The following is an 18,938-nucleotide window of genomic DNA, read 5'->3' as shown; positions in this document are numbered from 1 at the left end:
TGGCTTCACCTATCACCCTCTAGCTATCCTCCTTCCCCTCCCCTACCTTTTCATTCTGGCATCTTCCCCCTTCCTTTCCAGTCCTAAAGGAGGGTTTTGGCCCAAAATATCAAGTATTTATTTGTAAGCAGAGACAGAGAGTGTGTCTGTGTGTGTATCTGTGTCTGTGTGGCATTCTGGACCTCAGTGGGTCTGGAGGGAAATGAACAGTCAACATTTAGGTCACTACCCTGAAGTCCATCCAAGTCCAGACGAAAGGGCTCATTCTGAAATGTCAACTGTCCACTTTCCTCCAAAGATGCTGCCTAACCCGAACCCCAACAAGCTTGGTCCCAGCCTTCTCAGTCCATCCTCCTAAGACCACCTTCAGCGCAGGAATCAAACTCAGGGGTCTGTCTCCACTGGCAACACATTCCCCCTCCAGTAAGCTGATCGAAGTTGTAGTTCAGCGCCCGTCTCACCAGTGCCCTGTGGGGAGACTTCCCTATGTTACAACGTCCATTCCCAGCCTACTTGTGATACCTGCAGATCATCGTTCATCCCTTTGTGAGACACAGGTGTGGTATCCCAATTTCCCTCGGGATCAATAAAGTATGTCTATCTATCTATGCCACCCCCTTCAACCAGCAAATTTGTTTATTTAGAGCAAGGCTTCCCAATCTGGGGTACATGGACCCCTCGGTTAACAGTGAAGGAACTGCCAATTTAGAGTTACAGTAACGTTATAAGCCTTTAAGACTCAACAAGCCAACGCTCCCCCATCACACCCACGTGACCAATTAACCTACTAACCCGTACATCTTTGGACTGTGGGAGGAAACCGGAGCACCCAGAGGAAATGGACGCGGTCATGGCAGAAGGTACAAACTCCTGACAGGCAGCAGCGTGTTGCCAGTACTGTAAAGCGTTGTACAAGCCACTGTGTTACCGTGCCTTCCCCATGCTGGGCTATTTCAGAGCGAACACTAAGTCTACAGTAGGGATTCCCAACCTGGGCTCTGCAGATCCCTTGATTAATGGGAAAGGGTCCAAGGTCACGTGTAGATCAAACCAGGTATGGACAGCAGACCTCATTACACAGAGGATCTTCATCATCTACTCCACCTTGTCATGGCCTTGCGATTTATCTCTAACTTTGATAAGATACATCATCATGTGCCGTGCCCAGTTTGAGCTTTGACTGCCATGGCCCACACACTCCTGTTTAGGGTCAAGTGGATCAATTCATTGGTACTCATTTCCAGTTCTCTGGCTGCTGTCTCCATCATTTGTCTTTGTCTTTCTCTTGTTTTCTTCCCTTCAATCTTTCCCATAATTACTGTGCATCCTAACTCCTCTTTCCTAATCACATGTCCAATGAAGTTACGTTGCCTTTTCATGATTTCATACATTATTTCTCTTTTTGTGTTTGCTCTGTTCATGACATCCTCGTTAGATATTTGTTTCATCCACGATATTCTTTGCATCCTCCTCAAAAACCACATCTCTGCTGCTTCAATTTGTTTCCCCATGTTACTAGATATTGTCCAACATTCTGATCCATATAACATAACTGGATAAACGTAACATTTCAGTACTCTGAAGCGGGTTGTCATGCCTAGTTTAGTATTGGACAGTATACTCTTCATTCTCATAAAGGTGTCTTTTGCCATCCTTATTCTTCTTTTGATGTCCATGTCGCACCTGCCATCTGATGTCACCCAGCTTCCTAAGTAGCAAAAGTTCTTTACTTGTTTTATGTCTTCCCCGTTTATTCTTACCCTGCAGATAGGATTCTCCTTCTTTTTGGATATCACCATATGTTCTGTCTTTTTACAATTGATAGATAGGCCCATTTTTGCACTTTCTTCAACAACTGTATCAATTAAGTTTTGTAGTTCCTCCTCCGTACTCGCAATTAACCGTGTCATACGCATATCTGAAATTATTGTTTTCACCACCAACTTTGATTTCCAAGATGTCTCTTACTTTTTGTAATATTGTTTCACTGTACACGTTAAATGAATCAGGGGAGAAAACACACTCTTGTCTAACACCTCTCTTGACATTTATGAGACTGGAATAATACTTCCAGAAGAGATGAAAAAAATCAGTATTTATCACCCTTCCCAAGAAACCTGGAGTAATAGGATGTGAATTACATAGGACCATAAGTTTAATTAGTCATATCACTAAGCTACTTCTAAGAATTTTGATAACAAGAGATAAAAGTAAGATACAAGCTGAAATAGGTAAAGAACAATGTGGTTTTGTGAAAGACAAAGGTACAAGAAATGCGATATTGATGTTAAGGATACTATCAGAACGAGCTATTCAAGTGCAAAAGAATTGTTCGTCTTATCGACTACACAAAAGCATTTGATAATATATGTACTTTGAACTTTAGAATAAAATGGGATTAGAGCAGGATGTGTGTAAATGGGTGGTCAGGACAAAATCAATGGGCCAAAGGGCCTGGTTCAGGGCGTAGCTCAATGACAACATGGCTCTAAACTGGGTCAAAGGTCAGAAATTTCAACTAAATTTGTAGACAATGCATTCTGTCTACAAGTTTGTCAACATTACGTCAGCACACGCAGTTTGGGTTGTACGTTGCTCCAATTAGCAAGTTTTGGATGTGAAAGGGCCAGGAATTTGTCAGAGGGTTTATGTGCCACATTACAACTGAAGACTGTTTCAACTCTCAAGGAAAGGGTTGAATTTAGACTTGTACTAATACATGCAATGATTGAGAAAGATCCAGTCTAAGTCATTCAGACAAAAGATAAAATGTGCCTGTGAAGATCAGGAGAAAATATCACCGCTGTCATTGGCCAAATGAAAGGTGGTGATGAATCAGCATACAGGAGGGAGATTGAAAATCTGGCCGAGTGGTGTCATAACAACAACCTCTCACACAATGTCAGCAAAACCAAGGAGCTGATCATTGACTTCAGGACAAGGAAATTCATGAGCCAGTCCTCATCAGAGGATGAGAAGTGGAGAGGGTCAGCAACTTTAAATTCCTCAGCGTTAGTATTTCAAAGGGCCTCTCCTGCTCCCAGCATGCAATTATGAACAAAGCATGGCAGTGCCTCTACTTCCTCAGGAGCTTAAGATTCGGCATGACACCTAAAACTTTGACCATCTTCTATAGATGTGTAGTGGACAGTATACTGACTGGTTGCATCACAACCTGGTGTCAAAACACCAATGCCCTTGAATAGAAAATCCTACAAAAAGAAGTGGATTCAACCCAGTCCATCACGGGTAAAGCCCTCCTCACCATTGAGTACATCTACACGGAGAGCTGTCGCAGGAAAGCACCATCCGTCATCAGGGACCCCCCCGTCCAGGCCACTGATGCCATCAGGAAGGTACAGGAGCCTCAGGATTCACACCACCAGGTTCAGGAATATCAGACTCTCGAACCAAAGAGGATAACTTCACTCAACTTCACTTGCCCCATCATTGAAAGGTTCCCACAACCTATTGACTCATTTTCAAGGACTCTTCATCTCATGTTCTTGATATTTATTCCTTACTTATTTCTTCTTGTATTTGCAGAATTTGTCATCTTCTATACTCAGGTTGGTGCAATCTTTCATTGATTCTATAGTCCCCTGGGAAGACAACATCGATGAAGCCCATGAGCGCAAGTTAACCAAGTATGCAGAGTTAAGATCAGAGTGCAGAGACAGAGGGTGGAAGGTCTCATGCTATCCATTCGAAGTAGGCTGCTGTGGGTTTATTGTATTCACTTTCCAGAAGTGGCTGCGTGACCTTGGCTTCACTAGAAGAGAGATCAAGTCAACCAGCAGGGCTGTAGCTGAGGCAGCAGAGAAAGGATCAGCGTGGGTGTGGACCAAGTACGTCCAGAGGGGCAGATTGTTAGACAGTGTATCTATCTTTTGCAAACCCTTCAGTAGTTGCATAGACACCTGAAGAGCAGACTATCTGTTGTATGGAAGTGACCAACAACTCTGATAGAGACAGATGCCAAGTTTTTAAGCTCACCAGTGGGAGGTGGTGCTTTAGTACTGCTGGCCCACCATCTCGAGGGAGTCTTGATCATAAGCGGGCCGAAACTCCTGAAGACAGGTGGCAGATCAACTGATGATCCCACTGGTGATAGCACAGGACAGTTAACATCTTAGCCCACGTGTATTTTTAATTCTGGTTATTATTCTATAAATGTATTGACTATGCCCACAACAAAATAAACCTCAGGGTTGTATATGGTGACATATACAGTACGCACTTTGATAATAAATTTCCTTTGAATTTTGAGCTCTGGTGTTAAAGGAAGTTAGAATTTCCTTCCTCACCAAGGGAGGGGCGGTAGGGGGCGGTAGTGCTGGGGAAATTCTGAGACCCTTTCCTCATTCCCCCCCCTCAAATTTTTCTACAGAAGTGGTTTGCCATTGCCACCTTCTGAGCAGTGTCTTTACAAGATGGGTGCTGCTTGACTTCTGTGGTCACACAACCAGGACTTGTGATATGCACCAGCTGCTCCCGTGGCTTCACGTGATGCTGATCCGGGGGGGGGGGGGAGGGAGAGAGGGCGGGCTAAGCAGCTGTAACACCTTGCCCAAGGGTGACCTGTAGACTAGCGGAGGCAAGGAGCGCCTGATACCTCCTTGGGTAGAGGGGCATCTCCACTCCGCTACCCAGGGTGACTAGTACTCCTCAAAAATTCAATCGTTCAATGGTTCCATTTAATATCAGAGAACATATACAATATACAACCTGAAATTCTTGCTCTTCGCAGATATCCAACAAAAACAGAAGAGCGCCCCAAAGAATGAGCGATAGTAGAAACACGAGAACTCCAAAGCCCCCTTCTCCCCCCTCCCACCACCCAAGCAATAGCAAAGCCCCCAAAAGAGCCCATGATCTGCAGTACAATAAAAACTCATTGTTCACTCGACAATTCCACATACCACAGGCTCCGTCTCTCCCTAAGGGGCAGAGAGGTGTCACACAGTCAAGGGGAGGTTAACAAGACAAAGCAATTCTCTCAGAAAGAACGTTTTTGGGGCACCGAGGTGTACCAAATTACAAAAAGAATTCTTCACGCAACTCTGCCATTCCCTGCTTAGATCAGTGTCTCCATCGTCGGATCAAGGCAACAAGAGCCAAAGAAATCTTCCCCAGATTGCAAAGAGCAAACAAGCAGCTGGAATGCTGGAGTCTATCCGATCTCTAATCCACTCCTTGCTGCTTTGCAGTAAAAATTCTTTCCACTTCCGATTAAAATTGCACTGAAACCCACAACCAAGTTCACTGGGAGGCAGTGCGAACTCACAGGGGGCTGTGTGGATTTCAATTGCCAAGTGGTGATTGGTTACCAGATAACTCCTGTCAACTGCAGTTAACAGCAAGATTTATTAGGAACAATATGTAACTGGTAAATTGTGGTAGGAATTCATCAAAATAATCCCACTGAGCACCAAGGCTCGAGGCCCGGTTATTAGGAGAATTTTATTCTGATTTCCCTTTCCAAAGTCATAAGCACCTCTTTGGTAGCCTCCAGCCAGAAGGCTCCCCTCACAGAAGGTCGTGGATCACTGGACTTTGCCGCCAGCGAGGAAGGCGGGATTCAGAAATAGAATCAGGTTTAATATCACTGGCAAATGTCATCAAATTTGTTGTTCTGTGACAGCAGTACAATGCAATACGTAATAATAAAAAATGTAAATTATAGTTAAAAGTATTTTTTTTAAATTGCTGGACTGGAGTAATAAGCAAAGACTGAATAGGTTAGGACTTTATTCCTTGGAACGTAGAAGATTTAGAGAAGATTTGATAGAGGTATACAAAATTATGAGGGGTATATTTTGGGTAAATGTAAGCAGGCTTTTTCCACTGAGGTTCGGTGGTGCTACAACCAGAGGTCGCAGGTTAAATGTGAAAAGTGAAAAGCTTAAGGGGAACATGAGGGGAAACTTCTTCATTCAGAGGGTGGTGAGAGTGTGGAGTGATCTGCCAGCGGAAGTGGTGGATGCGAGCTCAATTTCAACAGGTTAGAGAAGTTTGGATTGGTACATGGATGGTAGGGGTATGGAGGGCTATGGTCCTGGTGCAGATCAAAAGGAATAAGCAATTCAAATGGTTCAGCATGGACTAGATGGGCCAAAGGGCCTGTTTCTGTGCTGTACTTCTCTGTGACGCTATGACTCTCCAAATGAGTGGTGCAACAAAAGTAGTGAGGTAGTATTCATGGGTTCAATGTCCGTTCAGAAACCAGCAGTTGGACCTTCCAGATACAGGTGTATTTTTACTACAATCAATTGAAACACCTTGACTGCACACAGTGATCTCCATTTAACTAATTATGTGTCTTCTGAAACCAATTGGCTGCACCAGTGATGATTTGGTGTGTCATATTGGGGGGGGGGGTTAATACTTATGCAATCAATTATTTTGTGTTTTATATTTATAACTAATTTAGATCACTTTGTAAACATCTGTTTTCACCTTGACACAAAGGACTCATTTACTGTTGATCAGTGTCGGAAAAACAAATTAAATCCACTGTGATTAATGTTGTAAAACAATAAAACACAAACACTTCCAAAGGGGTGGGGGGTGACTACTTTTTATGGGCACCTTATTTCTACAGATGCACTGTGGAGAACATTTTGACTGGCTGCTTCACTCTCTGGTGCGAAGGCTCCAATGTGCACATTGGCAAGCGGCTGCAGACTCAGCCGGCTCCACCACAGGCACCACCCTCTGCACCATCGAGGACATCGTCTTGAGGCAGCACCTCAAAACGGCAGCATCCATAAGCAAGGACCCTCACTGGCTGGAAGTGCCTGCTTCTTGCTATTCCTGTCAGGAGGGAGATGCAGGAGCCAGAAGGCACACACACACACTCAATAATTCAGCAACAGCTTCTTTCCCACTCCCATCAGATTTCCAAATGGTCCGTGAGTCGATGAGCACGGCCTCACTTTTCCTTTTGTTACACTAATTATTTGTTTCGTAATTTATAGCAATTTTAAGATCCCACAAAACAAATTTCACATTTCAAGACAGTTACAATAGACTTCAATATAATCACACCACAATCTGCTAAACTCCACAGAGTGCAAATCCAATCCAATCTGCCTCTCACAACAGGACAATCCTCTCATTCCAGCAGTTACCCTGCTGAATCTCTTTTGGACTGGCTCCAATACCAATGTGTCCCTTCCCAAATAACAAACGTGATCAAGTTGATAGGGTGGTTAAGGCGGCTTATGGAATACTTGCTTTTATTAGTTGAGACATGAGTTCAAAAGTCAAGAGGTTATGTTGCAACTTTATAAAACTCTGGTTAGGCCACCTCTGGAGTCTTATAGTACAATTCTAGTTGCCCCACTATAGGAAGGATGTTGAGGCTTTGGAGAGGGTGCAGGAGAGGTTCACCAGGATGCTGCCTGGTTTAGAGGGTATATGCTATCATGAGAGGCTGGATAAACTTGGGCTGTTTTCTCTGGAGAGTCGGAGGCTGAGGGGAGATCAGACAGAAGTCTACAAGATTTGGAGGCGCATAGAGAGAGTAGACAGAGAGTATCTGTTTCCCAGGATAGAAATGTCTGATACCAGAGGGCATGCATTGAACGTGAAAGGGGGGAGGTTCAAGGGGGATGTGAGGGGTAAGTTTTTTTTAACTCAGAGAGTGGTGGATGCCTAGGATGGTGGTAGAGGTAAATACATTAGAGGCTTTTAAGAGACGTTTGGATAGGCACATGGACGTAAGGAAAATGAAGGGATATGGACACAGTGCAGGTCGGAGGGATTAGTGTTTGGGTATTTTTCATTTGCTTTTTCGCTGGTTGGGCACAACACTGTGGGCCGAATGGCCTGTTCCTGTGCTGTACTCTTCTATGAAAACAACCCTGTGCACACTTCTCCAGGTGTGGACTCACCAACACTCTGTCCAGTAGGAACAATTTATCCCTGTTTCTAGGGTGCCGCACTTTTGTGAAAGTAGATTTGAAGTAGACAGGGGAAGAGGGCTAGCATGGATCCCTCAATGATAGGGCAGGCTTGAGGGGCCGAGTGGCTAACTCCCATTGTCAAACTCTTGTTGTCAAGCCAATACATTGCCCTCGTGGCGGAAAACGGCCTTCACTTCTTGTTGGGACGGACTCCAAGACCCAGTAATGAAGGTGAACTCCCTCTGCACCACCCCCAGAACAACCATGTACTTCCTCCAGCGGAGTGAACACAACTGCTCTCAGTACTCCAACAGGAGCTAAACAGAGTCTCGTCAATTTGCAACAGAAAATCCCAACTCTTGTATTTCAACGTGTGGCCCTTGGATTGAAGGGACAAGGTTGGTGGTTTGGCTACTAGCAGTGGCGGTAGAGTGGATTTAATGGGGGGGGGGGTGTGGTGGTGATCGACTTTATGGGGTGAAGCCTATTGGGATGGGGTTGGTTCTATGTAAACAGGACGCTAGGTGCTCCGGTATGGCTCGGCTTTAGAGCGTGAGCAATGAGCTCAGTTAAAGGGATTAGGGTGACATTGATGGGGTTTGGGGCGAGAATGGGATGGTCGATGAGTTTAGTGTGAGAGCGAGGGTTGATGGTGCTTAGGGTGAGGATGTGATGGTCGATGGGTTTAGTGTAACAGTCAATGGGTTTAGACTGACGACTGATGGTGTTTGGGGTGGCGGTGAGGGTGGGGGTGGGGGTGAGGGTGGGGGTGAGGGTTGATGGGTGAGGGTGGGGGTGAGGGTGGGGGTTGATGGGTGAGGGTTGATGGATGAGGGTTGATGAATGAGGGTTGATGAATGAGGATGAGGGTTGATGGGTGAGGGTGAGGATGAGGGTTGATGGGTGAGGGTGAGGATGAGGGTTGATGGGTGAGGGTGGGGGTGAGGGTGGGGGTGAGGGTGGGGGTGAGGGTGGGGGTGAGGGTGAAGGTGGATGGGTGAGGGTGGATGGGAGAGGGTGGATGGGAGAGGGTGGATGGGAGAGGGTGGATGGGAGAGGGTGGATGGGTCAGGGTGGATGGGTCAGGGTGGATGGGTCAGGGTGGATGGGTCAGGGTGGATGGGTCAGGGTCAGGGTGAGGGTGAGGGTGAGGGTGAGGGCTGATGGAGAAGAGTGAGGATGTGATGGCAGGTAGCCATACATCTGGGTTCAATATTCCCTTTTAACAGTGCTGCAATGCCATAACCATGCCCCCTAAGGGGCCACCTTCCCTATCCAGTGCCCCTCCCCAAGGGGCCACCCTCCCTACCCAGTGCCCCCCCAAGGGATCAGTCCCCTATCTAATTGCCCCCAAGGGGCTGGGCTGTATACATACCACTCATCCAATAATGCACCATTCCCTCGCTACCAGTAATGCACTATTCCCTGCCCACCACCCCTTCAATAACACATCACCCCCTCCCTACTACCGGTCCAAAGCCACGTCGCTCCCAACCCCCGAGCCCTGCCTTCCTACGAATGTGTCACTCCCTTGGACTTCTGGATCCGCAGCTCTCCAGCATAAGAACTGACCTCGATTGCAGACCTGGCTTTCACTGGCGCTCTCTGCTCCTTCCGGCATTTTGAGCTTGTCAAGGCGGAGGGGACCTAAGAGAGGAGAATAAAATTATTAGTGCCAATTCGAGCAGACACTAGTGGAGGTGATGAGCTCAGTTTGATCAGAGGGCTTCCTGCTTTCTCCCAAGTCACCATCCCTAAACCCAGATAACTCACAGGAGAGGTGGAGCTCTTTCAGATGAAATATTAATTTAAATCCCACCCACCCTGGATCAAGATTCAACCTAATTTATCAATGTTCAAATAAAATTTATCAATGTTCAAATAAAATTAATCAAAGTACAGATAAATAACTCTGAGATTCATGTCCTTGCAGATGTTCACCGCAAAAGAAACAATAGAATCGATGAAGGACCGCCAACAGCAAGATGGACAAATAACCAGTGTGTAAAGGAGGAGGAGAAGATGGCGGCGCAACGCAGCTTGCGCGGCCACTCCGGTGAATGATGTCTGTTATCTGACAAGTAGGGTGCCGTGCACAATCCTGATTTGTTGGAGACAGACGTGAGAGCACGGAGGAACATCTGGTGAAACTTCTGAAATGCCCTCTTTGCTGCTGCTGCTACTGTGTGATCCAGAATCTCTGGAGAAGGCCCCGAGTCCTCGGCTTTGCTTGTTGCTCGGCGGCCGGGACGGGGTTGAAGTGCTCGGGAGGCTGTATCGGAGGGCTGGTCGGAGGCTCGAAGTTTTCGGACGGACTCAGAGTCAGCTGTGGTCGGGTGCTTTCAATGCATCAGCAGTTGTCAGTGCCTGGACGTTTATAGCAGGGAGAGTTTCTCCCTTTTGCTGCCTGCTATTGGGAGTCGATCGGAACTTTGAGACTTTTTTTTACCGTGCCCATGGTCTGCTCTTTATCAAATTATGGTATTGCTTTACACTGCTGTAACTATATGTTATAATTATGTGGTCTTGTCAGTGTTAGTCGTTGGTTTATCCTGTTTTTTTTTGTGATATCACCCTGGAGGAACATTGTATCATTTTTTAATGCATGCATTTCTAAATGACAATAAACGAGGACTGAGTGTCCTCATAATCTAATCTAAAAGACAACACTGTGCAAATAGAAAAAGAAAAACACTTAATAATTATAAATAAATAAACAATAAATATCGAGAACATGAGTTGAAGAGTCCTTGAAAGTGAGTACATAGATTGTGGACGACAGCAGTGAGAAGAGAGCGTGTCCTGGGTGGTGGGGTCCCTGAGAACGGATGCTGACATCCAACATCACTCCTTGTAGATGAGTTCAGTGGTATGATTTTCCGTTCAAGGGTATTTTGAAGAGTGGAAAAGCCTAAAAAAAGTATTGGATACAGTCCAACACAAGGGAATACTGTGTATTGAAACATCCAGTGAAATATGTTGTTTGTGTTTACATTCAACACACCTGAGAATGTGCTGGGAAAGGCCTGCAATTGTTGCCACACATTCTGGCGTCAAATGCACAACTCCCCAGAGCCACCATCTGGAGGAGGGAGGTGGACATGCCGAATTCTACCTCAGCGTCCTGAGGTCGATATTTACGACGTGTCACCATTACTGGAGAGCGCAGCTCTTTACAGCACCCATCAGGGTTCAAGTCCTGTACACAGATAGACTGCCAGTACTGACCGAGTTCTGTCGGATCTTGCTGTGCATGGGCCGGCTGCCATGCTGCTCCCCTTGTCACTGCAAGGCACTTCAGGGTGTCTCCAGGCCAGGGAAGGCCGCGGCAGAAACAAGTCGCTGCTCCACAGAGCGCCACACGATAAAACCCAGCTCCAGCTCCAGAACTGGGCCGACCCTGGGGGAGACATCCCAGAATGCAACTCCGGATTCTGGGCTTGATTCCGTTCTACAGCTGAAGTAAAAGGACCAGCATCTCCTAAACCTCGGGATTGCCCATTCCTCACTGCCAACGTGCGCTGAAGTGCGACTTAAAAGGAGCAACCAACTCAGCTCTGGAGACCCGGGTTCAATCCCGTCCTCTCAGTGCTGTCTATGTGGAGTCTGCACGTTCCCGTGTACTCCAGTTACATCTCAAAGGCATGGGGCAGGTTGGGTTGATCGTCCCCAGTCTGTAGGTGAGGGAGAGAATCGGGGGGGAGTCGATGGGAATGGGGAGAAGAATCGATTTCCGGGATTGATCTGTGAGCTGACACGGGGCGAATGGGCCGGCCTGCCTCCTTCCGTGTCATCAGGAAATCTACTCTGCAAAGACACAGCAACTCAAAGCTCTTGTGAAACTACAAACCGATAACGTCACCGACAGCTACAGAGTTAGACATGCGTCTAGACAAAGTCCAAATATTGCAGGCTTAACAACTTGTGAATAAACTTGTCATCAAGCACTCGGGTCAATGATGGATGAGATCAGGTAACTCTCAGTAATTGCCTCGTGTACTCACAGGGTGATTTGTTAACAACAGGACCATGGGAAAGCTATGGTACACAGACCGAAACACGGGCCGGTGCCTGCCTGTTTGAAACACAAGCCAGAGGCTGCACGTGAGCACTCGTCCCATCTTGTACTTTCCTGGCTCAGTTGCCCCGCTGTGCTTCTGTCCCACACCACCCTCCTTTCCATCTCCTCCATTCCCATCTCACCCCTATCCCCCCCCCCCCGTGCGTTTATCTGAGCTTCTCCTGGACCAACATTTTCCCTGGTGACCGGGGGAAGGTGGTTCTCCTGAAAAGGCCCCCAGGGAAAGAATCGTCAATGTAGAACTTCTGTACGAGCTTGAAACACTGCCTCGTGTCTGAGATTCAGATTTATTCACTTATCAAGTTCAGGTTTACTGATATTCAATAATGCTGGTCCTCCGTCGTGCCTGATGATGACGGGAAACCTGCGTGGGAAAGTTTTTCCTATTGTGACGCCAAACCAAGCTAACCAAGACGATTGATGCTAATGAGAGAGATAAGAGAGACAATGGAGAAACATTCAAAATGCCAATAAGAGAGGAGGGAGGGATTAACGGAAAAGAAACACAATTCAGAATATTGACAGACCGGTTGCTTTGAACCTGAACTGTTTGAAGATTGATGGACAGGTGATACCCCAGCAGGGGGATAAAAAGAGCAGGTTCGCTAAGGCACGGAACACCACGAGACCCTGGAAAGAGCAGTGTGCCCCCACAAGTGGTGGGAGTTTGGAGGTCCGGTTCGCAGGACCGACCAGAGGCTCACAGGGTGTAAAGGTACGATCGGTGGGAACCTGGGGTGTGTGTCTGCCCTTGCCTGAGTGCTGGGTTCACCACGGAAGAACGATCGTATCCGGAACAGAGGGGTCATAGTCGGTGACCACAGCGGGATAAAAGACATAAAAGAGTCTGCCCGAAACCAACTGCGAGGACATCAAAGGTCTGCCTGAACCAAATTACATTCCCCCTCTCTCTCTAACGGTAGAACAGCGATTACTGCGAACTGCACTAAGCTGAAATGAACTCTGCGTCACTGTAAGACTGATCATTTTACCCCTAGACTGCGATAGAGCTTGGTTGATTCATATTACCCTAGTTCTGTGTATAGGTCTGTATTATCATTGCTAACCTGTTACATTTATATCCTTACAATTAGAGCACTGTATTATTTGTTTCTTTAATAAAACTTTATTAGTTCCTAGTAATCCAGACTCCGAGTGGTCCATTTCTGCTGGTTTGGCAACCCAGTTACGGGGTACGTAACACTATCAAATCCGACGATGACAGGAAACCTGTGTGGGAGAGCTTTTAAAGTGGAAAAGCTGTTACACTGGGGCAGTTTCACTCTCTCGAACTCAGAGGTCAGGGTCCAGTGGTACGAACAAGCGTCACAAACTGGGGTCTTCCCTGATTGCAGTGGATGACCATGACGTCTCCTGTGCCTCGTCATGCTCTTCGCTCTCCACAGAGCAGAATGGCCTTATGGCCCTTGGATCTCACTGTAGATCGCATCTGCCCAGTCCGATGGAGCTGACTTCAAATGCTGGGATGGGCATGTCCCTGTCTCACCGTGGGGCGAGTCCCGCCGGTTACCCGCACCTGGTTTAGCCTGCCTGTCGAAGCGGTGTACCGGGGCGTGGCCGCTGTCACAAGTGAACGGTTACGTGCAGCCACAGGTGAGAGCCGAGTGTCCAGTGGGGACTGAAGGTGAGTGAGCTGTCCCAGAAGCCCCCTCACCAGAATTGCTACCCCTCCCCTCAATACCCCACACTCCTCCCTCGGCGGCCCATAAACCTCACATCCTCGTTGGCATACGCTTATTCCGCCAAATGAAACAGCGGTCCTCCGGACCAAGGTGCACAACACAGTACCTATAACTCACACAGAAAGAGTGGCCACTGCGACTGCGCATACCACCATCCTGTTTCTTAAACATATAAATCAAAATTATACAGTGAAACAAGTCACTTACGTCAACAGCCAACACAACCCAAGGATGTGCTGGGGTCTGGGAGTCTTGTCAGGAGAATTCTCTCATGATCCTAATGAAGGGTCTCAGGCCAAAACATCGACTGTTTATTCCCCTACATAGACGCTGCCTGACCTGCTGAGTTCCTCCAGCATTTTGCGCATGTCACTCTGGATTTCCAGCATCTAGAGTATTAAATACAGGTCTGGTTTCCCCACTATAGGAAGGATGTTGAGGCTTTGGAGAGGGTGCAGGAGAGGTTTACCAAGGAGCTATCTGGTTTAGAGGGCATGAGCCATCATGAGAGGCTGAATAACCTTTGGCTATTTTCTCTGGAGTACCAGAGGCTGACGGGAGATCTGATGGAAATTTATAAAATTACGTGAGGCACAAATAGATTAGACAGGGAGAATTGCCTAATACCAGAGGGCATGCATTGAAGTGAGGGAGGTGAGGGTAGGTTCAGTGGGGATGTGAGGGGTAAGCAATTTACTCAGAGAGTGGTGGATGCCTGGAATGTGCTGTCTGGTATGGCATTAGCGGCAAATACATTAGGGGCTTTTAAGAGACGTTTGGATAGGCACATGGATGTCAGGAAGATGGAGGGATATGCTCATGGTGTTGGGAGGAGAGATTAGTATTTGGGTGTTTTTGATTTGCTTTATAGCTAGTTCAGCACAACACTGTGGGCCGAATGGCCTGTTCCTGTGATGTAATCTTTTATGTTCTGTCCGCAGAATCTCGTGTTTACTTATTTCCACAGACACTGCCTAGCCTGCTGGGTTCCTCGAGCATTTTGTGTGTGTTGCTCTGGATTTCCAGCGTCCACAGACTCTCTCATGGGTTCACGATTCCTTGTTGCATTGAGTACAGTTCACAAACTTGCTGTAATGCAGGAGACAGTTCAGTCCATCGGGCCCCATGATAGCCTGCTGCAGAGCAATCCTCATCCTCAGTCCCACTCTCTCACGCATACCCCCTCAACGTCCCTTTGCCAATTACCCTCAACAGGGGTAATTAACAGCAGGCAATCAACTTACAAGCACTTCTTTACAAGGTGGGAGGAAAACCAGTGCACCTGGTTCGGGGTGTGGACCAATGTGGTCACAGGGAGAACATGCAAACTCCACATAGGCAGTGCCAGAGGCTAGAATTGAACCCAGGTCCGAGGACTACCACACACAAGGTGCTGGAGGAACTTAGCAGGTCAGGCAGTATTTACGGAGAGGAATAAAGAGTCGACATTTCAGGCCGAGACCCTTCATCAGAACAAACTGATGCATCAACAGTTTCCAGGGAGTCTCTGATTCAAACAGCACTCAGCATTGTTTCTGTGGCCTCAAGGCAGACAAGAACCTCAGGCAATGTCACACAAGAACCTCAAATAAAAAGGGACGTTCAGCCATGGACAGACGAAAGGCAATGCCCCGAAAAAAGACAGCATCCGTTAAGGACCCTCATCACCCAGGATGACATGTCAGGGTGGAGATGCGTCTCTACCAAAGGAGGTGTGAGGCACTCCTTTCCTCCGCTAACCTGCAGGTCACCCTTGGGCAAGGTGCAGCACCTGCTTAGCCTCTCCTCCCCAATCACTACTCCAGTCAAGGTCAAGTGAAGCCATGGGAGCAGGTGGTGGATGGTCATCTCAGCAGCCGGTGCATATCACAAGTCCTGGTTATGTGACCAATGATAAACTCTGAAGAGTATTGATAACGGCTGGGGTCACATACCCCAGAAAGTGATAGGCAAACCACTTCTGTAGAAAGACTTGCCAAGAACAGTCATGGTCACGGAAAGACCACAATCGTACACGGCACAGAATGAATGAATGAATGATCACCCAGGTCATGCCCTCTTCTCATTGTTACCATCAAGGAAGGAAAGGAAGGAGGTACAAAAGCCTGAAGACACACACTCAGTGATTCAGGAACAGCTTCATCCCCTCTGCCATCTGATTCCTGAACGGACATTGAACCTAAGAAACTAAATCACGATTGTAATTTTCCTCTTTTTTGCACTACTTATAGACACACATCTTATTGTGCTTGACAGGTTTGTTTGCATTGTAGTGCTGCCGGAAAACAACGAATTCCGATTCAGACAGGTGACCCAAGGGCTTAACGAGGGAGGTCTTTACGGAGGTGAAACTTCACGGAAAGTTGGCCTGATCTCTGTCAATAAATAAAGTGTACAAAGCTGCAGTCTTGAGCACAGAGTGAGGCTTTGATTTACAGAGCGAGGAGTGGAAAATTCCAGAAGGGAGCTCCTGAGCTCAGGGCCACAGCTTCCCAGTGAAGAAGCAACCAGAACTGGAATGCAAGAGAGGCTGGGAGTGAGCAGGGGCTGGGCGTGACCATAAGATATAGGAGCAAAATTCGGCCATTTGGCCCATCGAGTCTGCTCCGCCATTTCATCATGGCTGGTCCATTTCCCTCTCAGCCCGTCTCAAGCTCCCCCATCCCTGTATGCCTTCATTCCCTTACTAATCAAGAGTCTATCAACCTCTACCTTAAATATACCCCATGACTCGGTCCCCGCAGCCGCCTGTTTCAACAAATCCCACAGATTCACCACTTTCTGGCTAAAGAAATTCCTCCTCATCTCCGTTCTAAGTAGATGTCCCTCTATTCGGAGGCTGTGCCCGCTGGTCCTAGAACCCAGAGGAAACATTCTCTCCATATCCGACTCTATCGAGGACTTTCAACATTCGATAGGTCTCAATGAGATCCCCCCCCTCATTCTCCTGAATTCCAGTGAGCACAGGCCCAGAGCCATCAAATACTCCTCATATGAAAGTCCTTCAATCTCGGAATCATTTTCGAGAACCTCCTTCATACCCTCACCAATGTCAACACTTCCTTACTTAGATAAGGTGTCCTTATGAAATTGGAGAGAGCGAGGAGAGATCAAGGATTAATGTGAAAATAACAGGCAAGGATTTCATTAAGAGATACAGCACAGTCATAAGCTCTTTGGGCCCAACAAGCCCACGCCAACCATGTGACCAATTAACCTTCCAATCCATGTGTATCCAGAGAGCCGTGCCTGTCATGGCTCAGCACTGCCCTCTACCTGCTCGGAAAGCACACCACATGCCACCCCTCCCAACTAATCAATACACACTTGACCATTGGCCACCTTAACTGGATTAACCCGTCTAGCACCAAGCCGTTGCCCCCCCCGCCCCGCTGAATCACCTGGGCTGGACACTCCAGCCCCCCCAACCTATAAAGGGTGCTACATGTGCTTGGCTCGGTCTCTTTTTTGCCATTTTCGAGGGACCACCCTGCTTCACTCCAGGCTGAAGACTGCAGAACAGCGCTGGAGATACATGGTGAGCTATGCATTGAATAGGGTTTTGGGAGCGTTTATTGTTGTCCCTGTAGCAGAGAGCCGTGCCTGCCCATTGTCAAGGGGTGGCAGGTATCATAGTTACTTTTCCCTTGTTTGTATATGTACCTGTACTCTGTCCCAACATCGTTTTCCTGTGTATTGTACTGCCAACCCAACTTTTCCCACGTTCATCTATTCTAAGCATGTTTGTGTAAATATTGTAGCCGCCTTGTGTTGTCCCCAAGCTCTTCTCCCCTTGTAGATAAACTCCTTATTGTTAAAACTGTGTGTCCAGAATCTTTGCCTTGAGACCCACAGAATCTGCCTCATTTCCATCACAACACCATGTCTGCAGACTGTGGGAGGAAACCAGAGCACCCGGAGGAAACCCACATGGTCACAGGGAGAACATACAAACTCCTTACAGGCAGTGGCGGGAAATTAACCCCGGTGGTGGAAAATCAAAGAACTGTTGGGCCCAGGTCTGTCTGAGGGCTACCCCTTCGAACTGCCTCTACGTTTGAGGGGAAATCTCTGGCGCAGTTTCCTCAAACTCACTGCGTAAAGGGGTTGAGGCAGAGAGCGCCTCAGAGCAGGGGAGCAGAGAGGAGGGGCGGCAGAGAGGGAAAAAGAAAAGGCAAATTTATGCTCGTTCACATGATCACACGCACACACGCCATACCTTCCTGCTCACACACTTGTGCAGACAGCTGCGCCCACAATTACAGTGAGCTGGAATATGGGGAACCCCAATGACCATTTTCGGGAAAATTGGACAGTATGGTGGTGTAGTGGTTAGCACGACGCTTTACGATTCCAGCAACACGGGTTCGATTCCCGTCACTGCCTGTAGGGAGTCTGTTCTTCCCATGATGGCCTGGATTTTGTCCGGGTGCTCCGGTACCCTCCCACAGCCCAAAGACCTACCGGTTGGTAGGTTAATTGATCATTGTAAATTCGTCCCGTGATTAGGCTAGGGTTAAATCGGTGTTTGCTGGGTGCCGTGTCTCGAAGAGCAGGAAGGGGCTGTTCTGCACGGTATCACAAGTAGTAAATAAATGGGCTGCCTAGGTGGGAAGGAGTACATCTCTCAGCAGTACTGAGACACCGCGGGTAAAATGCCTCGGCAGGTTTCTGTTAATGTGTCACACGCACCAGTAATTACATCAGTGGTTACAATGCACTCATTAACACAGCAATCAAACGCCTCGGCTCAAACACAGCACCCAGAGGCAGTTGGACAGAAAACTCCTGGCTGCTTCCTCTCAGAGTTGTGCGGTCCAAGAATCTGTTTAATTAGGATTTAACTCAGAAATTATGCAGATCTCTGACAGGGTTTTATAGTTACACCACCCCACTGGATTAAACAATACCCACGTTCCTCAGACTGTCATAGTGAATTTCTTTACAGATCAGTCACAAGCGAACTTACCTCTGAACAAGAGATAGTAACAGTTCAGTGAATCTGTCACCTTCCCCGTACAGGTTTACTCTGTACATACTGTACAGTATTCACAGACCTACCCACACACAGTTCGGTACCAACAGTATCCCAGGAGATGCCAGTCAGCACTGAACTCAATGTAGAGCTGCATTAGTGACGCCAGCTCCAGATTTTCCCCTTGGAATCCTTCCCCATGAGCGTGTATAATCACAAGGCAGTGGAGGTTTGAGATCAGAGTTTTCCCACTTCTAAATGAGCTGCCA

The 18,938-nt window shown here is 47.4% G+C and overlaps 1 protein-coding gene across 3 annotated transcripts in view; it reads right to left on the bottom strand.

Moving 5' to 3' along the window:
• The window catches only part of LOC140206174 (pleckstrin homology domain-containing family G member 3-like), a 139,884-nt gene extending 130,331 nt beyond the window's left edge, over positions 1 to 9,553 (bottom strand). For 2 of the 3 annotated variants that reach the window (XM_072274440.1, XM_072274442.1), the window contains exon 1: positions 9,483 to 9,553. In XM_072274440.1, the coding sequence (XP_072130541.1) occupies positions 9,483 to 9,531 (49 nt within the window). In that variant the 5' untranslated portion in view covers positions 9,532 to 9,553. The remainder of the gene's footprint in view (positions 1 to 9,482) is intronic. The other variant, XM_072274443.1, reaches the window with a different exon arrangement.
• Between the last annotated feature and the right edge of the window lie 9,385 nt (positions 9,554 to 18,938).

The sequence above is a fragment of the Mobula birostris genome, chromosome 12, assembly GCF_030028105.1.
Source record: "Mobula birostris isolate sMobBir1 chromosome 12, sMobBir1.hap1, whole genome shotgun sequence".
In the NCBI taxonomy this organism is placed as follows: Eukaryota; Metazoa; Chordata; class Chondrichthyes; order Myliobatiformes; family Myliobatidae; genus Mobula; species Mobula birostris.
This window is presented reverse-complemented; position numbering and strand designations above follow the sequence as displayed.